This window comes from Balaenoptera acutorostrata, chromosome 19, assembly GCF_949987535.1.
Source record: "Balaenoptera acutorostrata chromosome 19, mBalAcu1.1, whole genome shotgun sequence".
In the NCBI taxonomy this organism is placed as follows: domain Eukaryota; kingdom Metazoa; phylum Chordata; class Mammalia; order Artiodactyla; family Balaenopteridae; genus Balaenoptera; species Balaenoptera acutorostrata.
Genome location: NC_080082.1, coordinates 58,012,588 through 58,039,080, shown reverse-complemented (window position 1 = coordinate 58,039,080; position 26,493 = coordinate 58,012,588). Strand labels below are relative to the sequence as shown.

General features: G+C 54.0%; 2 protein-coding genes across 4 annotated transcripts; both read right to left on the bottom strand.

Moving 5' to 3' along the window:
* Positions 1–6,699: 6,699 nt before the first annotated feature.
* Positions 6,700–7,488, bottom strand: INAFM1 (InaF motif containing 1). Its single transcript, XM_057534738.1, has one exon. The coding sequence runs from the start codon at positions 7,478–7,480 to the stop codon at positions 6,947–6,949; it is 534 nt and encodes a 177-aa protein (XP_057390721.1). The 5' UTR covers positions 7,481–7,488; the 3' UTR covers positions 6,700–6,946.
* Positions 7,489–8,410: 922 nt separating this feature from the next.
* Positions 8,411–20,535, bottom strand: CCDC9 (coiled-coil domain containing 9). Of its 3 annotated transcripts, none has more exons than XM_057534734.1 (15): positions 20,434–20,535; positions 18,677–18,750; positions 18,418–18,522; positions 16,669–16,770; positions 16,237–16,485; positions 14,693–14,776; positions 14,431–14,604; positions 13,655–13,836; positions 11,938–11,984; positions 11,690–11,822; positions 11,145–11,235; positions 10,640–11,057; positions 10,214–10,306; positions 9,111–9,160; positions 8,411–8,549 (listed from the first exon to the last, which is right to left on the bottom strand). In XM_057534734.1, exons 2-15 carry the CDS (start codon positions 18,677–18,679, stop codon positions 8,532–8,534), a joined length of 1,749 nt encoding a protein of 582 aa, XP_057390717.1. In that variant the 5' UTR covers positions 18,680–18,750; positions 20,434–20,535; the 3' UTR covers positions 8,411–8,531. The 3 variants fall into 3 exon arrangements, with proteins under 3 accessions (XP_057390717.1, XP_057390719.1, XP_057390720.1); XM_057534736.1 differs by lacking the exon at positions 20,434–20,535 and adding an exon at positions 19,428–19,586; XM_057534737.1 differs by lacking the exon at positions 20,434–20,535 and adding an exon at positions 18,933–19,321.
* Positions 20,536–26,493: the final 5,958 nt, after the last annotated feature.

The following is a 26,493-nucleotide window of genomic DNA, read 5'->3' as shown; positions in this document are numbered from 1 at the left end:
AGATCAGCGAGGCAGCCCACCATGTCCAGCCCCAATCAATCATGCCCCAGACGACCTCAGACATATGGGACAGCCCAGCCAAGATCAGTAGAGCCATCCTGCCACAATCAGCTAGGTGACTCTCAGCATGAGCTAAATAAATGTTCGTATTGAAACGGAGCAAGACCCTAAGGTCCTTCCCCCTCCGCATGTCCTCCACCTGCCTTTCGTCTGTGGAAAAACGTTAGCCAAAGAATAAGTTTAATCGGAGAAGTGAGAAAATGCAGAAACAGAGGAAATCAGTCCAACAAGACTAAATAATAATAATAGTTTAGCCATTAAGCATAGTCAAGGACCTTTAGTTCCTTCTCAAGGGCTATAGATAATATTCTGAGCCTATCCTGTGAGCTGTCTGATACTGAAAACTCCAGCAAGCGGAAGAAGTTACCTACATGATGACCAGACTGTAGCCATGACATAAGCTGCCACAATTCTGAGAACTGGCCTCAAGGAAATGGGAACAAACTGACCCTGGAACTGAAGATTAACTGTACTTAAAACAGTCAAGATGATGCTAATTAGACCACTGATAACCAATTTCAAGATGACTGTCAGAGCTGATTGTGCTGTTTCTGCATGCAGCCCCTCCCTCTGTCTATAAAAGCTCTCGCCCCCTGATTGTCAGGGGGAGGGGGAGTCAGCCTTTGAACAGGTGTCCACCCTCCCCTCCCCACCACTTCCACCAACCTTGCCTCTTTATTGGCTTTTGAGCTGCGAGCAGCTGGACCACACTTTTGGTTACAATATGTGTACATCACACACAGGTTTTGATTGTTTGTTACCCAACTATAGTGAATTGATACATTACCAGCAGTATATATCCACAGACTCCTCATCATTACATAGCTGCAATGTGACTGTATGACCACCAGATTATTTTTATTTTATTTGTGATCCATGGACCACATAGCAAGATGACACTGGCAAAATCACAAGTAATTGTACCCAGACCAAATGTTAAATGCAGATGACACGGAAGGCTAAAGGTGGTTTTACAACCACATAAGTTTCAGGGTAGTGTGGTTGGTGATTAACAGGCTGAAAAAGCCCACGCTCAGGATTTCCCATGACTTGGCTGGACTTCACCCAGATTCTTCCAGAGGCCGGATGACTTGTGATATTGCAACAGATCAAATGAAAAAGCAACTCTGAAAATCCAGTTGTCTTCTCTTGAACTGGACATTACTTATTCTCAGAAATGTAAAATAATGCCATTCTTCTCATTAAGTATTTTTATTTTGGAAAATATAGCATTTCTCATTTAAAATGTTATTTACGTTTAAATGCAATGTTTCCAAATGTCCATCGACAGATGAATAGATAAACAAAATCTGGTATCTGTGTGCAATGAAATATTACTCAATCTTAAAAGGGAAGGAAATTCTGACACGTGCTACGACATGAATAAACTTTGAAAACATGATGTTAAGTGAAAGGAGACAGGCACAAAAGAACAAATGCTGTATGATTCCATTTACATGAGGTACATAGAATAGGCAAATTCATAGAGACCTAAAGTAGAATAGAGATTACCTGGTGTTGGGGGGATGAGGAATTATTGTTTAGTGGGTAGAGTTTCAGTTTGGGAAGATAAAAAGAAATGCTGGAAATGAATGGTCGTAATGGTTGCACAACAATGTGAATTTACTTAGTGCCTCTAAACTGTATACTCTTTTTTTTAATTTATTTATTTTATTTTTTTATTTTTGGCTGCATTGGGTCTTCGGTGCTGCGCACGGGCTTTCTCTAGTTGCAGTGAGCTGGGGCTACTCTTCGTTGCGGTGTGCAGGCTTCTCATTGCAGTGGTTTCTCTTGTTGTGGAGCACGGGTTCTAGGCACGCGGGCTTCAGTAGTTGCAGCATGTGGGCTCAGTAGTTGTGGCGCACAGGCTTAGTTGCTCCACAGCATGTGGGATCTTCCTGGACCAGGGCTTGAACCCATGTCCCCTGCATTGGCAGGCGGATTCTTAACCACTGCGCCACCAGGGAAGCCCTGAACTGTATACTTAAAAATGGTTAAAATGGTAAATTTCATGTTATGTACATTTTACCACAATAAAACCGTTGCAGAAACGCAATGGATTTATCATGGTTATTTTTAAATGACTTACTAAATAATTTTTAACTTCTCAATCTTAATACTCATATACATATTTTTTAAATATTTATTTAGGCTGTGCCAGGTCTTAGTTGCGACATGCAGTATCTTCATTGAGGCATGCGGGCTTTTAGTTGCAGCATGCATGCAGGCTCTAGTTCCCTGACCAGGGATCGGACCTGGGCCCCCTGCATTGGGAGCTCAGATTCTTACCCACTGGACCACCAGGGAAGCCCCTTAATGCTTAAATAGCGATAGATATAACACACATACAAAAAAACTCTTTGGGTCCTCAAGAATTTTTAAGGGTGTAAAAGAATCCTGAGACCAATAAGTTTGAGAACTGCTGCTCTATGTGCAGCTGAGGCAAGCCTGAGCTAGCTGTCCCTGGCACTTCTCTGCAAGGATCTACAAACTCCCAGGAATTAAAGTTTCTTCTGGCCCAGGTGGACAGGCGACCTCTAGTGGAAGTATAAGGTATTGCTTGACAGCGCAAAATTTGAGTCATTTTGTGGAGTTCGCTGAAATTCTAAGACAGAAACAGAGATGGTCGCGTGAAATGAGGATTTTATTTCAGCATATTAACTTTAAACCGTGAACCATGTCTCCTCTCCTGCACATTCACACACATACACACACAGACATTCACACGGAGATCCACGGTCACATGCACACACACAAAATTACAGACAGAACTAGATGCTCACAAACACACACAGTCACAGACACGCCGACAAGATCAAACACACACACACACCATCCCTCCACAGACCCCCATATGTACACACACAGAAATACTTTCACACACACAGACACAGCTTCACACATGGACACACACTCATATAGTCATACACACAGACACACTTTCACATGCACAGACACACACACACACTAAAATAGCATATCGTTAACAAAAGGGACTTAGTAAATGAACGTCATTCTCTATTTTTAAAAAAAGATTGTAATGGAAAATGAGTTTCTTCCCAAAGCCATTAAATAAATGTTGAACAAATAATTAAGACGAATCTAGGTTTGGCAGCGTGCCCAATTAGAGGTCCACAATCCCTTAGCTGAAGTCTTTGGGGACAGATGCGTTTCAGAACTCAGAACTGTTCCAATTTTAGAAAGGTAATTCTGAGAGAATGCCATATATTATGTAACGCTCCCAGGGGCTTGAAGCAGACCCTGCTCCATCAGACATGTTAATATATTTGCAGCAAAATGTGTGAAAATTCACACCAACGGAGATAAATAGTGTTAAGAACGCATATTAGCTGACTTGCCGCCATGTGAGACTGGGCCAAAATGACCCCCTGAAGAAACATTTTTTTTGGTTGTCAGAGCTTTTTGGAATTCGGAATTACGGATAAGGGATAGGGGATTCTATCGGCAGGCCCTTCACACGTCATCTACCTATACTCCTGCTCTGATTGTAAATTTTCGACTTCAACTTGGACGTGGGGGAGGACGGCAGGATCCTGGAGGACTGCGACTCTTTAGCGCCCCCTCCTGGTAGCCCCAGTCCTTGCAGTTTGGCTGAGGATTTGTCATGTCTGCCGGCTTTGGCCAGATCCAGCAGTAGGTCCTGATTGGTCTAACCCTCCTGGCACAGGCATTGGTTCCGGGGTTGTCATGTGACCCAAGCTGATCCAATCAGACTGAAGGCAAGCCCTTTGGCTCATCAGTAGGGGACCAAGCCTCCCTATCTCTTTAGGATGGGAATGAGGAGCTCACAGGTGCCTGGATCTGTGGGCACCAGGTGAAGCCGCTTGGGGATGAGGCCAGAAAGAACTAGAAACAGTTAGATCCCTGTGGTGGCCATGGAATGGCGCTGCTCAGATCTCCCTTTAAGAGATCCTGCTGCTGACAGCACAGCTGTCTGACAGCCCCACCTCACTGGTGCCAAGGCCGCGCCTCCCTTGGGCAGCTCCCAATGAGAGAACACAGTGGGTACTAGTGCCAGCCCACTGCAGCCCCTCCCAGGACTCCTCTGATGGGCAACCTTTGCTCAAAGACCGCCCCATAGTCACACACACCCCACCCCCACCCCACAGATGTACAGCCAGAGGCTCCTCCGACCCAGTCCCTCTTTCCCTCTCTCCTTTCACAGCTGTCAGACTGATGGATGGCGGTGACTGTCCACTTCAGAATGGTTAAAATAGTAACTCATATGCCATGGGTATTTCATACACACAAATTTGACCACCCACCTCTCCTCGCCTCTCCATCACCACCCTGGTCTAGCCGCTATCGTCCCTCACCTGAATCACGGCTGTGGTCTCCTTACTGGGCTCCCAGCTTGCACCCCCGTTCCCTGCAGTTCATTCCCCACGTGGCAGTCGGAGGGTCCTGTTAACACCTATATCGGGCTCAGAAGCCTCCCACTTCTCCACCTCACACAGAGTAAAATTCCTCACCCTGTCCCATGGGGCCCTGCACAAACTACCCCCATTCTGTCTCCCCCAACCTTCTCCTGCCCTCCCTCTCATTCACTCTGCTCCAGCCACACTGACCTCTTTGCTGTTCCTTGAACAAGCCAAGCACCTTCAGCCTCAGGGCCTTTGCACTTGCTGTTCCTGATTCCTGGAGCACTCTTCTCCCAAGACCTGCATGTCCTGCCCTCACTTCTCTTAGGCTTCTAGCCAGTAACCAGCAACTTCATCACTCCCTATCCCCTATGCCCTGATTATTTTTCTCCTTTGTGCTTATTACTACCTGATAGTAATAACATATACTTAAGTTATTCATCTATATTTCTTGTCCGTCTCTTCACTGATATGTCAGCTCCACTGAGAGCAGAAATTTCTGCCTGTTTTGTTCCCTGCTGTGTCCCCAGTGCTTAAAATAAGGCCTGGCACATAGTAAGTGCTGCATAAATATTTGTTAAATGAAAGATTAAGAGATAGCGACCAAAAGAGAGGCTGCGAAAAACAGGAAGAGAGAAGGGAAGAGAAACACACAAAAAAGGGGAGGGGGGGAGGAGATAGGGGAGTGAGGGAGGCTGAACTAGGGGAAAAATGAGAAGGGGGGGTTGGATCAAGATGGGGGGGAGAAAAGTGAGGAAGCGGGACAAAATAGAGAGAGAGCTGAGGCGACTGAGTCAGAACAGAGTGAGGGATAGAAACAGAGACAATATTGACAGACATCAGAGAGACAGAGACACACAAAGATTGAGAGACAAAGAGAAAAGGGGTAGAGGAGACAGTGGTGAGGGAGACACACAGACGAGAAACCAAGAGAGCAGGAAAACGGGCTGGGAGAAGTGAGTTGAGAACTAGAGAGAAGGGGGCCAGTGGGAACAGAGATGGAGTCCCTCCCTCTAACTCACCATTGGCTGGTGTCCAGGGCTCTGGGCTGACTGGATATCCCTTGCGATCCAAGCTGTGGTTTTTTAAACCCCGAGGGACGGAGGTGGGTGGAGAGAAAGAACATGTCATGCTGTTCTATGGGCTTCAAATCGCCAGCTTCTTTAATCCTCAGAGAAAACTTTGAGATAAATACTATGATCATCTTCATTTTACAGGACCAGAGAGGTTGAGTTACCTGCCCAAAGTCACACAGCTAGTGAGAGGAAGAGCTAGGATTTGAATCTGGGCATCTTGGCCCAAGGTCAGTGCCCCTAACCACCATCTACGCTAACTGGAAAGAGGTGCTGGCTTCCTGAGTTCCATTCAGTCTGGAGACACCCTCTGGGAAGTGGTGCTGGAGGGGTAGAGGAAGCAGAGGAGGTAAACAGATCGACATTCCTAGCCAGGTACATATCCACAGATGTCCCAGTCTAGGGAAGAGGCTCAGCGTCACCATCCTGGGAATGTCTCCAGTTCAAGGGAGGTAGTTGGACAGGAAACCACTTCCTGCTTGTAGGGTCCAACGCCCTGCCCAGAGCTAGGCCTTAGTAGTCAGGATGGGAAAATGGACTCGACCATCTCTGACTCTTTTATCAGGACTGGAGTTTCTCTACCTTGGTTTGCGGGCAGCATTGCAGACCAGAGAGGTTGCACTAATTAATCTTCAAAGGCAGCAGCGTGCTCTGATAACTTCCTCTGTGATTTCCAGAGAGGCAGAGAAGCTCTACCACCACCCCTGTCCACACTCAACTCTCAGATCCCAGGAAGAAGTCCTCATTCTCTCCCAGCAGCACCCTGACATCTCCAGGTGACTTAGCCTCTGTCCCCGACATTATAATTATACGAATCACAACTCCCAGAAACCCAGCTCTTGCTGAGATCATCCCATCTCTCGTCTCCTGTGCTGTAACAGAAGGCCGGACCCTTTGCTCCCCTCCAGAGGAACTTGACCTCTGCCCCAAACATGCAAAAAACTGCGAAGTCCTTCACACTGCCTGACCTTCAACTGCCCTGTTGCGGACAAGTCTCTTCTCCTCATCCCAACCCAGAAAATACATGATACCAATGGAAGAAGTAAAGGGCCCCCCTAAGGAAGGGGAGAACCCACACAGCCCACCTAGGAAGAGAAACGAAGATCAGATGCCAGGAAGGATTTGCCCTCACAAACTTGAGAGGAGCGGCACCTCTGTAGACAACACGACAAACACAGCACGAGGCAGCTGGGGCTGAGTTTATTGCAGGTGGAAGATGGATACGGAGATTCAGGGAGAATGGGGGCGGGCTGAAGACTCTGTACTCAGAATCCTAAAGAGAGAGGGTCAGGAGGCAGAGATCTGTATGCGGTCGGCCAGATGGTGGAGGACCGGCCTGACGGCGGAGAAGCTGCGAGGGGCGAGGCCCAGAGCCAGTCCCTCTTCGCCCCCCATTCTTCAGGATGACGGCTCCGGAGACGCTAGACGATGTCATGAAGAGGGAGCCAGACCCCAATCCGGGAACGGCGCATCCGCGGCGGGGGCGCCGGGCTCTCGAGGGCCGGCGGTCCATCTTGGGTGAAAAGGAGGGTTACCCAGGTCCTCGCCCCCCGCGGCCTCCGGCGTCTCCCCCGGCGTCTGGCGGCTCGGGCGGCGGCTGGGGTCGCTGTGGCGGCGGCGGCGGCGGCGGCTGTGCGGCAGCTCGAGGTGGGGTCGCGGCCCGCCAGGGGCTCCCAGGAGACAAGAGACCGAGGCAGCGGCGGGCACCGAGGCAGGCAGAGCACCCGCGCGGGCGCCGCAGGGAGAGGACTGCGCGCTGGGCGGCGGGCCGGCTGGGGCCGCAGGGGGCCGCGTGGGAACCCAGATGAGACCGTAATAGACAGCGAGCAGCACGGCAGCCAACGAGACGCAGAGAAAGTAGGCGCAGACCGGAGCCAGGCGCAGCCAGCGGCCCCGCGGGCCTTCGCTCAGCCCCGCGCCACCCGGGCTGTCGCCGCCGCCACCCACGCAGCTCGTGCCCCGCATCCCCGCAGCCCACTCGGCCCAGCGCCACAGCCCGCACAGGACCCGCCCCTTGGGCCCGCCCCCTCCGGAGGACCGCCTTCGCGCTCTAACCCTCCCTCGTCCAACCCCGTCCCCACCAGCGTGGTCACGCCCCCGCGCGGGCGGGCCTTCTCCGCGTTGTAAGCCCACCTCCTAAGCCTCCGGCCAACCATCATCAACCTAAGGCTTAACCACAGCGTTCTGACCCCGCCCCCACCTGGCTCCGGGCCCGCCCCAAGCACGCAGTATCTCGATTTTTCTCAAACGCAGGTCTCGGCCAGCCGACACCCGCCAGGCTGGCCAGGCAGAGGTTATACCCACCCCGGCGCTTAGCTCCGCTCTCCCTTTGCTGCCTCCTCCCTGCGCCCTAACCCCGTCCCCTTTCGGAACTCAGACTCCTTCCAGGCATCTAGCTCCGCCACTCCCTTGCCAAGCTCAGGCCTTTTAAGTCCCGCCCTTCCTTAGCCGCAGTCCCGCCCCAGTTGTAATTTGCGTTTCTCCAAGCTAAACTTTACTCCGACATTCGATCCCACCCTTTTCTCCCTCTACCCTCACCCATCTTCGGTCCAGGCTCCACCTCTTTTCTCCACTAGTTTGAGCACCCCATTCTAAACCACGCCCTCCGCCGCCGGCTGCGCCCCACACCGGCATAAGGGATTCCCATCTAAACCTGCTCTTGTGGTTCCATCCCACATCCTAACATCCTCCGTCCCATGGTTTAACTCCGTACACCAGAATTCTGGCCCCACCCAGACACCCTAACCACGCCCCCTCAGGGGACGTGCCTCCTTCTCCATACTTTGTGTCCTGAGGTCTAAGCTCACACCCCGAAGCTCCAGATCCGCCACACACACCAGTCACGCCCCCTCCCCATCTCCTCCCGACCACCCTCAATATCTCCCTCTCTAAAACCATGGGGTCCAGAGTGGGCTCCGGGGAGGAGAGAGCACAGCCCGGAGATCCAGACTAAGCCCCTCCTGCCTCCCCCTCCCCATCAAGGCGGGGAAGCTTCAGTCCCCTCCCAGCAGCGTCTTCAGGAATTCGGGGAGGCCTGTGGGAGGGTGGGAGGGAAGACGTATCAGGGGGTGTGGAAGAAGAAAGACCCCCTTCCTCCCCCCTCTTCCGCCACGGAAAAGCCCGCCAAGCACAGCAACCCAGCCTGCCCCCGCCAGCAACACAGTTCAAGTTAGCGGAAGCACTGCGTTTAATAGAGACCGGGCTGGCGGCCGAGGAAATCAAGTCCTTCAGGAGTCACCGGCTATTCGCCATGCCCCAGATGTAAGCTCCTGGAGACGGAAAACGGCCCGGGAACTGGCACCTAGACCCCCATGGCCTCCATAAGGCGGTAACTCGGGGGCGTCTCAGCCACCCCGGTGCCACAGCGCCCCCCATTTGTGAGACTGGACTACTGCCCTGGCCCAACCCGGTTCACTATCCCTGGCTCCTCCTCCCTTACATTTAACCCTCTCCTGGCTGGAGTGTGGCGGAAGCAGAGGACAGAGGAGCGAGGCGGCAGGAGGTTAGTGCAGAGCGCGGAGGCCACTGTCGGCGGGCGCGGTCAGCGGGCGGCCCCCGGTGGCGAAGCGGCCGCCACCACTTTGCAGAAACGCACCCTCTGGAAGTCGGTGATCTCCGCCGTCTCCTGGCCCTCAGGGTCCGCCTCTGGAAAGAGAAGGGGTGGTCACTGGAGGGCAACAGTAACCCCTGCCCCCCTACCGCCGGACCGGGACGCTCTAGCCCCGCCCCTCTGCCCCACTGAGCCTGGCTGCCGCCCACCCCGCGTTAAGCGGTTTACGAGTCTCGGACTCCTTTAATCCTCGGAGTGCACCCACGCAGCAACACCCATCCCAGCAGTACCCTGTTTACAATCGAATACATAATCTGATATAACGAGATCCCAGTCACGTGACCCAAAGACAAAGCGCTTGAGCACCCCGGCCTCAGCCACCACCATAAACTCCGTCCTCTCCGATCGCGGCCCCAGCCCACCCCATCCCACGGGCCTAAGCCAACCTCTATCACGCCTGCCCTACAGGACCTACCCTTCACTTCCCTTGCCCACCTTCTGAGTCCTAACCAGACCTTCCTTGGCTCTGCCCCGAAATCCTAATCCCACTCCTGGGGGAGGTCCGTGGTTCACAACCCGGCTTCCACCTGCTGGAGGTGGAGACAGGGTTGGCCTCTTGCTCCAGGTCCGCTGGCCCCAACATTCTATTTTACCCCAATTTTTTTACCACACTATTTTACGTATTTCTAATTTACCCCAATTTACTAATTTACACTTCGAAACTCTAATCCCGCCCACAGCTAAATCCATTACTCTGCCCCTCCCCATTCTTATTTTTGACCTAAATTTCTAATCCTGCCCTTAGCTCCTCCCCCTGAACCTAGCCCACCCCCTTATTTTTAGATTACTTTTCAGAACCCCTGGGATGGGTCTCTAAATCCTAATCCCATCCTGGCTCCACCTCCTCACCCCCAAACCCTATACACACTCTATTCCTAGCGGCTCGGCCCCGGGGGGAAGTCCTTCCTTTAGCCCCACCCCCTTCACGCCCACCCTTTCCCAGCAGCGTAACCCCACCCCCCGTCCAGCTGTTCGCCCACACCAATGGTAGAGACCCACTCCACCCCGTTCTGCTCCCCCGAAACCCTCTTCCCCTCAACCCAAGAGGAAGCAGAAGGAAGAAGGCCACCGCGCAGCCGCTCCCCCACCTGGAGCTGCCTCAGACCCCTCCTCTTCAGCTTTCTGGATTCTTGGGAGGCTGGGCCCACTCTTCAAGGAGGCAGGGGCTGGCTGGTCACCTCCTAGAGGAGGAGGAGGCCCAGTCAAGCCCCTTCCCCTCCAAGTATCCCCCCACCCAAGACAGAAGGCCCTGGGGGAGAGGGGGGTTCAAGGACACACGTGGGGAGGGTCACTGGAGAAAGTGAACTCTTTATTGGGGAGGACACTCTGAATGGCTCACAGCAGAGCAGGATCTGGGGGTGGGCATTCTGGAGACAGGCACGGCCCATCCTCCCTAGCCACCAGGGTGGTGGGACACACGGGGTCCTGGGGCTCAGGCTGAGGGTCCCCCATGCACCCCTCAAGCACACACACAAGCAGCCAGCTTCATGCATTTCCGAAAGGCCAGGCCTCACCCGGAGAGAGGGCGTCGGCCGGATGGGCGGTCCGGGGAGAATTCAGCTCCATCTCTTCTCCCCAGTCGGACACAGGCTGGTGGCCCCCGGTGGGTGAGAAGGGGCTGGAAGGCGTGGCAGGGGCCTGGGGGAGCGGCAGAGGCTCCTCCGGCCTAGCGGGCTCTTCGTCGCCACGTTCCCCGGTGGGGCTCCCGGTGGGGCTCCCGCTGGGCTCAGGCTCGTGGGGTCGGTGGTCTCGGGCAGGTTCTTCTCCCTCCTCGTCAGCCTCTTCTTCTTCCTCGATCTCCTCCTCCTCCGCATCCTCACTCATGTCTTCCCACTCCTCGCCCTCCCCATCCTCACCCTCGCCCTCCCCGCCCTCGCCCTCCTCACCCTCGTCCTCGGGAGGCCGATGGGCAGGGACCGGGCTCTCGGGAGGCTGTGAGGAACACAAGGCAGGTCGGGGAAAGGGTGTGGGCCCTGGGCACCCTCACATCACCTGCCCAGAGATGACACGCCGCCCTACCTGCGTGGGCGCCTCCTCAGGGGTAGCGGGCTGTGTGGGCTCAGGGGCTGCGGACACTGCCTCCTGCGTCTCCCAGCGGTCATCGTGGTCACTGGAGGGAACAGAGGAACGGGGTGAAGCCCAGGTGGAAAGAGGAAGGGCTTCCCACCCCCAGCTCCCCACCCCGAGACACAGCTGCAACATTCAGCTGGGTGGGGGGAGCAGGCTGCGGGATTTCCAGACCGGGAGCTGGCACGCTGGAGCATCCAGGAGGAGGAAATGGTGGGCACGTCCGTCAGGGACGGACAGATGGAGGAGGGCCAAGTGGCAGAAGAGGACCCAGATGGGAGGGGAGGAGGGGAAAGATAAGGGCAAAGTGGAGAGCCAGGCCCCAACACCCCCAAAACCAAGTTCCTGACCCACAGGGAGACCAGTGCCCGAGACAGGCAGGGCCAAGACAGGACAGATAGATGTACCCTCCCACACACAAGCCAGAGAACGGCCAGGGGTAGAGCCACACAGCCCTGCTGGGGTTGTGCACGTGCCAGGAGAAGGGGTGCCCCCACCTGTAGGCACGGGGAGCTGCCTTGGCCTGGGGTCGGCTGCTCTTCCTCTTTCTGCGGCTGACCTCAGTTTTGTGCTGGGACAGGAACTCCCTGAAAGTGGGGGGCTTGGGAGGCCGGGCCCAGGCCTGGTCATCTGCAACAAAACCCAGGGGGAGTTGGGGGTGGAGGGCACGGCACAAACCACCCCCACCCCTCCCCCGGCCCCGGCCCAGCCAGCTGCCTCACCCCACCCAAGGACTCCCACTCACCGTAGCGGTGGGATGGTTCCAGGGCCACAGCTGGGCCATCCTTGAACCTGGGGAAAGAGAAAGGGGGTGAGCAGGCAGCTGGGGGCACAGGGAGAACAGGAGGGGGGAAGAGACTGGGGGGAGAGATGGGGGCCAGGGTCAGAAATCAAGATCATAGAAGGCAAGGTGGTCAACCAGAAGTGGGCAGAGGTGAGGAGTGTCACTGACTAAAAGGAGGACAGGATCAGGTGAAGGACAAGGGGCAAATTTGACATCATAGTGACAAATACAGAAGAAAAAATACAGTATTTGACAGCCTGCCCGCCCGTGAACAAAAATTTGGAAAGTACATGATCCCCAGCTCCCTGTCCAGCCTCATTTCCTATCACTCTCACCTCCCCAGCTAAGCAAGTTCTCCTACCACATGGAGCTCCTGCCTCAGGGCCTTTGCTCTTCCTCAGATCTCTAAGTGACCCACTCCCTAACCTCCTTCAGCCCTCAGTTTGGAGGCTTTCCTGAACTTCCTAATCACATATTATTACATATATTATCTAAGTCCAAAACAGTAGCCTCCAACCTTCTCCATACTCTGCTTCATTATTCTTCAGCATCTGACATGAGCTCTATTCATTGCCCATCTTTCCCACTGGACTCTAAGTTCCATGAAGACAGAAGCATTTTCCTCACGGAAAAATATATCCCCATCACCTAGAACCTTCCATGACACATAGGAAGGACTCAATAAACGTTTGCTCATGAAATCACTGCACATGTGCAGTAGTGAGACTTGCTGCCGGCTGCTCTGAGGACATAAGAGAAAAACAATTACTTCCTCAGTCTTAACCCTGAGAACATCTCCCCAAAAGCCCCACCTGTCTACACCTTAGAAAGATCAGCTACAATATCTGTGCAAAACATTTCTCACGCTGGCACAGGCTTAGCTCACGATCCAAAAATAAATGCTCCGACCGCCAGGCACACAGACAAGATCCTCTTTCTTTAGCCAGCGCCATGGCAGAGGATAGAGGATGATGTAAAAACTACAGCTGTCGACCTTAAAACTGCCGCTGGGCAGCTCTTCCAGAACCTCTCTGTCTTCGCTATGGAAGTCAGTGCTCCTGTGGATGATGCCTTTGCTTTAAGTTTGACTAACGGGATGTTTCCTGGGACCTGAAAGGGGACAGAGTCAGACCTGAGGATAATAATGCCACCAGGATAAGGGGTTTGGGTCGGTGGGGGACAAGTCAGAGGGAGGAAGGGAGGATGCAGAGGTGTTATCACTGTAAGTAATTCTTCACGCCCCCCCCGCGTGAGAGTTCCCATCTGTGTCCTCGGCCACGCAGCCACAGCAGTACCACCCACTAGAGGGGGCAGAGTTTAAGTTCCTGCCACAGCAATGCAAGGTCTGCTGGCTAACAGAATAGGGAAGTGTGTCCACTCTCCCTCCTGCACATCTGCCAGTGCCATGGCCAGCACGTCCCCAGGGAGCCCGAAGGGAAGGCACACCCAGGTAGACCCACAGCTTCAAATCCAGCCTGGATCAGCCCAACCCAGGAGACCTGTGAACACGTGAGAAAGAAATGCTTTCATGTGTCCCTGAGATTTGGTGGTGGTTACGCAGCATTACCTAGCAACTGCTAACTGATACACAGGGTGAGAAACCAGAGACAGGCAAAGGAGTCAGAAGTCAGGGCCAAGGTCGAGGAGCCAAAGAGGGGCAGGCAGGGCGGAGACTCACATGCCATCAGTCTTCTCAGCATCCCACTCCCTCCGCCACTGGCCGGTGGGCTTGCGGTGCCGCTGCAGCCGCTCCTGGTCGATCTTCTCCCGCTCCTGCTTCCAGCGCAGGTACTCGGACCGCTCTCGGCCCGTCATGGAGAGCGTCATGTCCCCAGCGCCACCCAGGCCGGCCCGGCGGCCCTGCCCCCAGCAGACAGGCAGTCAGGGCCGAGCGACAACCCTCCCCCACCACACCACCTCCCCCAGGCCCTCTAAGCTAGCGGGGAGGGGGTAGAGCCACCGGCTCAAGGTCACACATGGAGAAGATCAAAGCCACATCTGCCCACGTGGCACCTCCTCAGAGAGGCCATCCCAGATCTCTGTCTCTTAGTAGCATCCCTCTCTCCTCTGTCCCCTGACCCGGCTGGGCTGGAGTTTTCTTCTCAACACTTGCCATTACCTGACATCTTATTACATGGTCACTGATTTAGCCCCAGCACCCAAAACAGTGCCTGGCCCCGGCAGGGGCCCAGTAAATATCACTAACGTTAGTAATGAGAAAACATCGCCAAAACACACCAGAAAGCTTCGGAAGGAAAGCAGTGTGGTGCTGGCTCAAGAACCGACAATCACGTGGGGGGCGAAGCCTGAGTGCAGGGCTGCCGCCTCTCCTGCTCTGTGTCCCGTGCGGCCGCACCCGGCCCTCCACACACACCCCACCCCCGAACCCAGAGACTGACTGCCGGACGTAATGTCAATGTCGTGGCCCCGGGCGCCCCGGCTGCCGGCGCTCACCTGCCGGTCCTGCTCGAGGCCACAACGCACCCGCTCGAAGTCGGGGCCCCCCCAGTTGCGCCCGTGCCGGCGGCTGCCTTCCCGACGGTCCCGCTCAGGCTCCTCCAGGGGCCCGCTGCGTCGCCGGGGGTCATCCAGGAAGTTCCGCACTGGGTTGGGCTCCAGCACGCCTTCCTGCAGGTACACGGAGGTGGGGGGTGTTGGCGGGCTCTCGTGGCCGGGCGGCTCCGCCCCACCGCCAGGGGGCGCCCGAGGCACTGACCCGCTGGTTGCGCTCGTACTCTGCAATCTTCTCCATCTCTTCGTTCATCTTCTCAATGTTCTGCTTGCGCCGCTCCTCCCACTCCTTGTTGGGGGGGGTGGGGAACAAAGACACACGGCGTCAGAAAGAACCACTCAACCCGAGCGTCTGTCACCTTCTGAGGCTCTGAGGCCTGCGTGCGTGGCAGCCCCTGGCTGGCAGCTGGGCATTGGCTCTCAGTGTGTCCCCGCTCAACCGATAAGGGGGCTCAACGTACCTCGACTGTTTCTGCAAATACAACGTGTGCTGACCGCCTGCTTTCCTTCTGGGGTCTGGAATTTGGGCGTGTACTAGGCAGAGAGCACCTACATGACCAGCCCCGGATAAAAAACCTGGGCACTAGGTCCCTAATGAGTCCCCAGTAGATGACCTTTGACATGTACTGTCAATGCCGGAGGAATTAAGTGCAGCCCGTGTGGCTCCACTGGGCGAGGACTCTTGGAAGCTGGCACCTGGTATCCTCCAGACTTCAGCCCATGGGCCCTTCTTTCCCCTTGCTGATTTTGCTTTGTATTCTTTCCCTGTAGTAAATCTTAGCTGTGAATCTTTCTAGCAAAACTCCGAACCTGGGAGAGTGGTGGGAACCCCAGCACACTATGGCTGGCACGGTAACAATGCCACAGCAATAACTCGGCACATGGCCAGGTGACCCCCACAATCCATTCTCCTCTCCTTCCAAGGTAACAGAATTTTAGATGAGCACGTGGCATTTCCAGGACTCAGCATACAAGAAAGAAATGAACTTCCATTTGATTGAAGCCATGGCATTTTGGGGTCTTTCTGTTACAACAGCTTAGCACCTACATATAATAACCATCCTTAAATAACACTCACTGAGCGCTTACTCTGAGGGTTTCAATGTCTGATGTCACATGATGCTTACAATAACCTTTAAACCTGATTTTCATTCCCGTTTAAGAGTGATAACCAGGAAGTTCCCAGAGGGGAAGTGAGCTGCCCAAGGACAGGGAACTAACAGAAGAAGGCTGACCCCTAAGCCACCATGCCAGACAGCCTCCCACTCTGCTAACCTGCGTGGTGGGGCACTGGGAGCAGTTACAGTAAGAACATCACTGTTTCCCACCAACAACTCCGGGGAGTGACACAGAGAGAGCACGTGCGTACGCACACATGCAAGAGAAAGCGTGCGCGCGTGCGCTCATGCGCTGCTGGACAGAGCCCGCCAGACGGCATCAGAAAGAGAAAAACGAGAGACAGGCAAGGGAAGGCAGGTGGGCAAGCACACAGCAGACAGAGAGCAAAACAGGAGAGCTAGAAAGAGATGGGGAGAGTACCTACAAGCACTGGTCTGGAGGAGGGAAGGAAGGAGGGAAGGAGGGAGGGAGGGAGAGAGGGAAGAAATGAAAAAGAGCTGAAGAGAGAGGCCGAAAAAGAAACAGAGGAAGATGGATGAAGGAGACAATCCGTTTGAGAACAGGAACAGAGAGAGAAACAGGACCACGTGGAGCCTCGCCAGAGGACTCCAGCCCCTGCTCGGCTCCTACCTTGGATTTGCGGTCGGCAGTTGAGGCATCTCCATTTCCAGAGAGATGAGGGGACCCCCTGCCCCGACCCCTCCGGCCACGGCCCCCAGCTCCTCCTCGAGGCTGCTCCCCGGGACTGTCTTCCCAGCTGCGGGATGCCCGGCCCATGCCTGCCCGGCCTCCATGCTGAGGGGGGATCCGGCCTCCCTTGCTGGCCCCTGGGGGCCGAGGGGTCCCAGGAGACCTCCGGGAGGGACCCAGGTTCTTCTCCTGGAAAGGGGGGAGAGGGGGAAAGTACAGTCACTGGGGCAGGGAGATGGGGACATCCCAGGCCCAGAGGGCAGCTGCCAGGATCAAGGCTCCCACAGGTCTGGGGCAGCTGGGAAGGCCTTTAGTTCTCAACCCTTGCCCCCGCCCTGTACTCACGAGTCCCCATCCCGGCATGGAGCTCACCATTTCCATTGCCACATTCTCCTTCTCCACTGAGCGGCCCTTCCGGGGAGCTGTCACCGCTACTCCTTCGAGTTCAGCTTTTTTACGGTCCTCCTCGATCTCCTAGGAGCAAACAACAGAGACAGGGAGTGTCAGGGGTCCTCTGAACCAGCTGGATTCCCACAGCCCCCTGAACTCCTCCCACGTCTGCCCCAGCCCAGACCTCTCTCTGGAGCTCTAGACAAGAAAGCTGGTCACTTCAGCACCTTCCCTCAAACTCCGCCAGGCTGTTCCCCTGCTCAGAACCCTCCTGTGTGCCCGTCTCTGAGCCAGAGCCAAAGGCCTCCCCACAGCCGACGGGGCCCTACAGGGTCTGGTCTCGTTACCACCATGAACTCTCCTCCCACTCTCTCCCCTCACTCACTCTGACCTCACTGTTCCTGGAACCTACCAGGCTCAAACCCGCCTCAGGGCCTTTTTCACCCGCTGTTCCCTCCGACGGGAACACTCTTCCCCCAGAGATCCTCCAGTCCCTCACCTCCTTCAGGTCTCTGCTCAAAAGTCCCCTTCTCAGGAAGGCCTTCCCTGACCAGCTCCCCTGCCATTCTCTCACCCCTCCCCCCCCCCGTCACTACCCCGCATTATGTGTATTTTGCTAATCGCCTGCCTCCTCCCCGAGACAGAATCTGCCCCAGGACAGGGATATCTGTCTGTTTTGTTCACTGATGTATACCCCGAGCCTAGAACACTGCCTGGCACACAACAGAGGCTCAATATGTTTTTGTTTTTGTTTTAAATGAACAAACGTATGAAGAATGAATAAATGAAACCCACTCTTCATCCCATCTCAGGGACAGCCCCACCACCTACTCTGTCACCTGTGATAGGGACCTGGGCCTTGTCCTGGACCCTCTCTCCTCTCTAACCCCACCACAGCCCGTCAGTCACTGAGTCCCTCCCAAGAGCCCTGTCCCAGGCCGGGCACCTCTTCTCCACATCCCCCACCGAAGTCCCTGCCCCAGCTTCCTCCCTGTCTCCAATATCCCCTCCTCCCACCCACCACCACACAGCAGCCAGAGGGGTCTTCCTAAAAAGCTATTCTGACCTGGTCCCACTCCCCCTCAAAGTCCTCCAGGGATCCGCAGTGTCCTTAGGAAAAAGTCCAAACTCTTAGCCTGGTGGTGTTCCGGGCCCTGCATGGCCTGGCCCCAGCTGATCACTCCAGGTCAATATCCCCCAACTGACCCTCCAACTTTAAGCTCCAAGTTTTTGCACAAACTGTTCCCTCTGTGTTACACGTGTTATGCTTTCCTTTTTGACTGGCTAACGATCTACTTACCTTTTAGGTCTCAGAATCCCCTCCTCCAGGAAGCCCCCTTAGTATCCCCTGGGCTGGGTGAAGAGCCCCCTCTGGGCTCCCACAGAACCCTGAACTCCTCCATCCCAGCCTTGCCCACTCTGGGTCATCACTGACTGAAGCCACAGCTGGATCCCTACTGGCCTGTGAGGCCCGGGGCCCAGGGCCATCTCCATCACTGCTGCTTCCCCAGCACCACTCAGCAGTGGGCCTGGTGCAGTGAAGACACTGGAGAATACTTGTGAACAAATGAATGAATGATGGAATGAAAGAAGAAATCTCAGGCTAAGGCCTTTGGCTTTTATCCCGAGAGTGATGAAAAGTCATGAAAAGGTTTTAAGGAAGGGAGAGGTGAGGGAAACTCACTGCGGGGAGGAGAGGGGATGGGGTCTCCCAGGGCGGGGCTAGGGCACCTGGTAGCGCCGGATGAGGGCCTCATTCTTCCGCCGAAGAGCCTCGATCCTCTTATCTAGCTCAGCATCCTTCTCCTCCTTCGATTTCAGATCCAGTGTGGCCGACTGAGAGGGGTAGACAGTTCAGAGACAGTAAGAAAAACCTACACCCACCCCAGTGCCATTCAATCTGGTGTCTGAGAGTCGGGAACCTGGGTCCCCTCCTCCCAAGGCCCCTGCCCCAAAGCTCAGATCCCAGAGACCCCACTTTCCTTCTCACCATTCCGCTGGCAGGGTGGGACCAGGGTCCCAGCAAACCTTCCCTGCAGAATCTGGACACAGCACTCGGGGTTCCTGAGGTCAGAGGGAACAGAAGGACTAAGGCCAATGACTCTACCCAATCTGTCTCCTCCTCTCCCATAACGGGGGCTCCTCTAACGCACACACTGCACGCGCACCCACAAACACCTGCACTCCAGGGTAATGTTAGCCCTCACTCCCACACCTTCTTCTTGAAGTGCTAGCCCGCCCCTTACCTGGAGATGTTTAGACTCAGTCCTCTCCGGAACGTTTTGGACTCACCCATTTCCCATAAAAACAATGTAATCACACCCACCTTGGGTGGGTTCTGGTCCCGCCCCACCACTTAGGAAAACATCCCATACTGTTCCCTTCAAAACGAAAATTCTAGGTCAGTCTCCACACCTCTGTGCTGGGAGTTTAAACCCGGGCCTCTATCCCAGGAGAGCTTTAGGTAGAGCCGCTCCCCCAACCTGCACAAGAAAGTTCTAGGCCCAACTCCCTGTGCCCATTCCGGTGCCGCCCACATCCCCGTGAACAGTCTAGATCTGCCTCTTTCCCAGGAGTTTCACAAACGTCTTATAACCCCACAGTCAAAACAGTTCGAACCCCACTCCTATTTGCTGCCCCTACACTCAGGAATGTTCTAGCCCCACCCCCAGCATCCTAAGAAAGGTGCCGCTGCCTCCCCGCACTCCCACAAAGATTCCGCCAACAGGCCCGGTACCCACTGGAGAGACTTCCTGGGTCTGGCTTGACCTCCCAGCGGATAGTGTACCCGCCCGAGCGCGGACAGAACTTCCCCGCCCGCCCGCGGCTTTCTAGGGAAAAGCTCGTCTCCACCCGGTAGAACGCCACGGGCCCGCCCCGAGCCAGGGCAAACTTTCTGGCCCCGCCTTTCCCGCCAAACCTATGGCCCCGCCCACATGCTCGCGTCATTAATCCCCCCACCCCCGGCTTCCGACTTTCCCAGCCAACCCTCTGGCCCCGCCCTCTAGATCCCCAGGCAACAGCCTAAACCCGCCCCCTCCTTCTCGCGTTATTACACCGGCCCCGCCCCCGGCTCACCAGCCAACACCCTGGCCCCGCCTCCGATTTGTCCTTCCAACCTTCTGGTCACGCCCCCTGGCTCCGCCCCCGCCTAGTCGAGTCAAAATCTGGCCCCGCCCCCCGGCGCCCCTAGGTTCTGGCTCAGCGGCTAGCTTCTCCACCACACTCTGGCCGCGCCCCGGGCTCCCACAAAACTTTCTGGCTCCACCCCCAGCATTCTCTGCCAGCACTCTGGCCCAGTCCCCAGCTCCCCGGCATCTTTTTTGGCCCCGCCCCCACCCTCGGGTCAGCCCCTGACTTCAAGGACCCACTTCCAGGGCAGGCAAAACTTTCTGGCCCCACCCCCAGAGTTTTCGACCAGAGTCCCGGCCCCGCCCCTAGCTCTCCGCGTAACGGCCCCGCTCCTAGCCCGAGCACTACTTTTCGGCCCCGCCCCCAGCTGCCCACCCACGCTCCAGACTCACCCTCAGCCCGGCCTACCCCGGCCCTGCCCACCCACCGACGTCCCGCCCCTCCAGTACCCCTCCAACTTCCCATGTGGGCGTCCAGTCTCCGCCCCCCGCAGAGTACTCTGACCCCGCCCCCGCGGGCCGCTCGCTACCCGGCCCGTGCCCGCACCCGCCCCTGTACGTGGGGCGTCAGACCCCGCCCTCTCCGGGCGCGCTCCCGGCCCCCTCCCCCGGTCACCTGTCCCGGAGACCCCGCGGCGTCCGCGACTCCGACTCCGTCGGCCTTCGCGTCCGCAGCTCCCGGGCCGCGCGCGTCACTTCCCTCCCGCACCACGTGAAGAGGTGCACTAAAGCGGGTCATTTCCGGTCCTGCTGGCCGTTTCCGGGAGCCTTAAAGGCGCCGCGCCCACCCGGGTGGAGGGAGTGGGTTGAGGCGGTCCGCAAGTGTGTTCAAGGGTGTTCTGGAAGCTTGTGTTACTGCTTTATGCCTGAATTACCTTCTTCCACGGAAAGGAGACACCATCCTCTCTCTCTGGCCTCTATCTGCTTCTCCTCTTTTCTGGTTCCAATAAACAGATGCCAGGCACTGGGCAATGACTCCTGGAAGCCTGACCTGCCAGCTTGTGCTGGGGGTGGATGGGGGGGATCCCCCACCCTCCTACCAGTGAAACCTTACAGTTAGTTGTGGGAGCTTAAAATTTTCAACGGAAAGAATCGTTTCTTCATCCTCTAAATCAGCGTTGAGTGACAGGCTGTGTGCTGGGGTTGGGGGTGAAGCGTGTTAAGGTGACGAACAAGGCAGACCGTATCCCTGTCCTCATGAGGGAAGGCACAAGTACACGTGAAATAACAGAAATGTGGGCGCTGTCTTGCAAGAAGGACTGGAGGAGAGGCTGAGGGTGAGAGGGGGTGACTGTCCAGGCAGAGGGCACACAGCCTGTGCAAAGGCCCTGTGGTGAGTGAGCTTGGTGCCTTCTAGGAACTGGAAGATGCTCAGAGAAGGACCTGCTGAATTTGGCTACAGAGTCCAGAGGGTTACATGCATTAAACAAAACTTAGACATAATTAACCTATTTTTACAAGTGATGCTAAATGTTATGGAACACTCTTACAGGAGGTGATGACAGTTATAAGTGGGCGGACCAGATTCCCTGAGGTTGCTGATAATTTTATTTTGTGATTTAAAGCATGGAAAGGGGAAGTACCTTGCCCCTCATGTGGTTACGGTTAACAGCATTTCAGAGACCTTCTCTACACATACAACTTAATTCTCTTGAAATTCCCCAGGAATTCCCTGGCAGTCCAGTGGTTAGGACTTCGCACTTCCACTGCTGGGGCCCAGGTTCAATCCCTGGTCAGGGAACTAAGATCCCACAAGCCATGTGGTGCAGCCACAAAAATAAATAAATAAGTAAATAAATAAATAAATAAATATAAAATTCCCCAAATACCTGCCAAATTCAGGACACCCTTGCTTCAGCTCTTTATTCAAATGTCACTTCCACTTCGGGGCCTTCCTTGAAACCACCCATTTGACAATCTCGAAATCTCTCATCCTTTCCTCTTCCAATTTTATTCCTCCATGTTACTGTTTACCCTCTAAACTACCATGTTTCACTCACTTCTCTTGTTCACTGTCTGTCTCCTCCACTATATTGTCTGTTTTATGTCCCCAGTGCCTCCAACTGTACCTTATACATAAGAAGCTCTCAAAACCTATTTGTTTCGTGAAACATTTTTTTTTTGGCCGCACTGCGTGGCTTGTGGGATTTTAGTTCCCCGACCAGGGATCGAGCCCAGGCCCTCGGCAGTGAGAACACAGAGCCCTAACCACTGGACCACCAGGGAATTCCCTGAGTGAATCTTTATTACTACTATTTTCTTCCTTTTTTATAAAACAAAAAGTATGTGTACTGCACTGAAATTCTATACCTTGAACTTAACAGTGGATGGTTGGCCACCTTTTAAACTGCCATGTGATGTTCTATCCCAGAGATGAGCCATAATTTGGCGCAACTGGTCTTGTGGACCTTCGAGTTGTTTCCAATTGGGGAGGTTGCCAACAATGCCGTATTGAATTTCTTTTCTAAAAAATATTTATTTATTTAGTTGCACCGGGTCTTAGTTGCAGCATGCAAGATCTTCATTGCCACGTGTGGAATCTTTAGTTATGGCATGCGGGCTCTTAGTTGTGGCATGCGAGATATAGTTCCCTGACCAGGGATTGAACTTGGGCCCCCTGCATTGGGAGCATGGAGTCTTAACCACTGGACCACCAGGGAAGTCCCCACATTGAATTTCTATAGGCACATATTTTTACAACTATATGATCTGTCACAATGTCATGATTAACACTCTGAAGCCAGGAGACTTCCCTGGTGGCGCAGTGGTTAAGAATCCGGGGACACGGGTTCGATCCCTGGTCCGGGAAGATTTCACATGCCTCGGAGCAACTAAGCCTGTGTGCCACAACTACTGAGCCCACGTGCCGCAATTACTGAGCCCACGTGCTGCAACTACTGAAACCCCTGCGCTCTAGAGCCCGTGCTCTGCAACAAGAGAAGCCACCACAATGAGAAGCCCACACACCGCAACGAAGAGTAGCCCCCGCTCACTGCAACTAGAGAAAGCCTGCGCGCCACAACTAGAGAAAGCCTGCGCGCAGCAATGAAGACCCAACGTGGCCAAAAAAAAAAAAAAAAGACTCTGAAGCCAGAAGTTCTGGCTTTGAATCCTGGCTCTGTCATTTACCAACTGTGTGATCTTAGGAAATACGTATCTAAAACTTCTCTGGCCTTCATCTTCTCCATCTGTAAAACGGAGATCATAACACCTCCCTACTAGTTTGTTGTTCAGAATTCAAGGGATTAATCAATTAATACACATCCAGTATATTAGGCCAGAAATATTGTACGTTCTCAATAAATGGAGACCAGTCTTATGGCTTCTAAGAAGGCAGATTGCTGGATCAGAGGTTTATTCACATTTTTACTTTCCAGCAAAAATGAACAGAGGCGGGCCCAGGATACACAGAGCCTGAAGTTTATACCAAGTTGGAAACCCCCTTGAAGAAAAAGAGTAGGGAATTCGCTGGCGGTCCAGTGGTTAGGGCTTGGCACTTTCACTGCTGGGCCTTGGTTCGATCCCTGGTCGGGGAACTAAGATTCTGCAAGCCGCGGGTGGCACAGCCCAAAAAAAAAAAAAAAAAAAGAGTACAAGATTGCAAGGGCACCTCGCAGGGTGTTGGACGAAGCCATGGAAATGAGGGGCCCAGAGGCTTACACTTCCTCGGTTTTGCAGGAAAGCCACCTCTGATGGCAGCTCAGGAAAGACGGTGTGCCCACTTCCACTTCCCCAGGCAGGACAGGAGTGCGTGCTCCCCCGCCGCCTCGCTGACATTGCGTTTCTCATTCTTTGATCTTTGCCAATATGATGGCCAAGGGGTGTGTCTCAAGTGTAGTTTGAGTTGCCGCTCTCTGATTAAAAAGTGAAACTGAACACTTTTCAGTGTGTCTATTGGGGATCAGAAGGTGAGATGAAGAGTGAGCTGGACCTTGAGAATCCCTCCTGGGGGCACTCAGCATTTTCACTGGAACTCTCTGAGCAACTCAGGGAGTTCCTTATCATCTCCAGTTTACAAAGGATAATGCAGAGGCCCAGCAAGAAGAATCCAAAGGTCAGCTAAGCTACCACTGATGGGGCCCCTTCCTGGAGCTCAGGCTCTAGGTGGTCCTGATCCCCTTGCCCCTCCCAGCCAGTTGAGGAGGTGATCATTCTCACTCCTATTTTATTTTTTAATTTTTTAAAATTTTTAAATGAAGTATAGTTGATTTACAATGTTGTGTTAGTTTCATGTGTACAGCAAAGTGATTCAGTTGTGTATATATATATTTTTGGTTGTTTGTTTGTTTTTGTTTTTTAATATTTATTTATTTATTTAGGCTGCGCCGGGTCTTTAGTTGCAGCATGCAGGCTCTTAGTTGCGGCATGCATGCGGGATCTAGTTCCCTGACCAGGGATCGAACCCGGGCCCCCTGCATTGGGAGCACAGAGTCCTACCCACTGGACCACCAGGGAAGTCCCTGAAAAAGCAATTTGAAAAAGTTAGTAAACTGATTTTCCCCTCAAGCTGCCCGAGGGAGCGTGGTCCTGCCGCCACCTTGATTTTGGCCCAGTGAAATTGATTTTGCACCTCTGACTCCCAAAACAGTAAGAGAATAAACGTGTGTTGTTTGACAGCAGCAAGAGGCACTTAGAACAGTGCCAGGGATACAGGAGGTGCATTTAACTGCCACTATTATATTACTGTTACTTGAAAGACCCTTGACCACATAATACCAGCTGATCGCCTGTGAACATGACATGAATGTTTGCTAACTTATTGGTTAAAAGGACACTCTTTTTTCATTTGCATCACAGTCCTAAAAGGTAAGTGCCTTTGTTTATACTCAATTTACAGAGAGAGAAAACAGGCTCAGTGAGGCTTCTCTGTGCAAGGTGTCACAGCTGCTAAGCGGCTGGGTTGATGTCCGATAACAAATGACCACAAACTGTGTGACTCACAATAGCAGAAATGTATTCTTTCTCACTTCTGGAGGCCAGAAGTCTGAAATCAAGGTGTCAGCTGGGTTGGTTCCTTCGGGAGGCCCTGCCTCTCTCCCAGCTTCTGGAGGCTGCCGGCAATTCTTCGCATCCCTTGGCTTGTAGACGTATCACTCCAGCCTCTGCCTCAGCCTTCGCCAGGGCTTCCTCTCTGTGACTCTGTGTCTTCTCCTTTTCTGTCTCTTATAAGGACACCTGTCACTGGATTTGGGGCCCGCCCTAATCCAGAATGATCTCAACTCGAGATCCTTACTTTCACTACATCTGCAAAGACCCTTATTCCCAGTAAGGTCACATTTTGAGGTTCTGGGTGGACATATCTTGGGGACCACAATTCAACCACTACAGTGGCAGGGTCACAGTTTGAACCCAGGGACTTCCCTGGTGGCGCAGTAGATGAGACTCCGTGCTCCCAAAGCAGGGGGCCCATGTTTGATCCCTGGTCAAGGAACTAGATCCCACATGCATGCCGCAACTAAGAGTTCGCATGCCACAACTAAGGAGCCCACCTGCCACAACTAAGAGCCAGTGCAACCAAATAAATAAATAAATATTTTAAAATAAATAAATAAAAAGTTAATTGTACTAAAAAAAATTTGAACCCAGTCCCCAGGCCTTGCCAGCCTCCACGTGGCCCAGCCCTCCATAGTGTCCCTCAGACAGAAAGTGTCTCTGACTTGCTGGTGCCCATCCCTCTGCTGAGCCTTCCAGCCACATCTTTCCCTTTCTCCCCTCCTCACACTGCACGTTCTCACCCCCTAATTCTCAACAGGGATGATTTTGCCCCCCCAGGGGACATTTGGCAATGTCTGGAGACATTTTTTTTTAATATTTTTAAAAATTTATTTATATTTTATTTATTTATTTATTTATTTATTGGCTGCGTTGGGTCTTCATTGCTGCATGCGGGCTCTCTCTAGTTGCGGCAAGCGGGGGCTACTCTTCGTTGAGATGCGCGGGCTTCTCATTGTGGTGGCTTCTCTTGTTGCGGAGCATGGGCTCTAGGTGCGCGGGCTTCAGTAGTTGTGGCACGTGGGCTCAGTAGTTGTGGCACACAGGCTTAGTTGCTCTGCGGCATGTGAGATCTTCCCGGACCAGGGCTCGAACCCATGTCCCCTGCATTGGCAGGCGGATTCTTAACCCCTGTGCCACCAGGGAAGTCCCTGGAGACATTTTTGATTGTCACAGCTAGAACCTCAAACTGTGACCTTGTTTGAACTGAGGGTCTTTGCCGATGTGGTTAAAGCAAGGATCTCGAGCTGAGATTATCTTGGATTAGGGTGGATTAGGGAAAGGGTCCTACTGGCATCTGTAGGGTTGAGGCCAGGAATCTGCAGAACATCCTACAATGCCCAGAACAGCCCCCACTGCAAAGACTCATCCAGCCCCAAATGTCAACAGAGCTGACGGTGAGAAATCCTGCACTAGCCACACTGAACGATAGTTTCAGTTCCTTGAAAACAACATGCTCTCCCTCATCTGGGCCTTGGCATAAGTCGTTCCTCCTGCTTGGAACACCCTTCATAGCCTCTTCCTGTGGTTAAGTCTTCCTCATCCTTCCGGGCTCAGCTCAGATGTCACCTCCTCCAGGAAGCCCTCCTGGACCTCAGGCCAGGTCAGATGCCCCTCTAGGCTGTCTCTGGATCCCCACATCCCAGCTCTGCCCATTCAGGGTCCTCACTGTCCAGGGACAGTT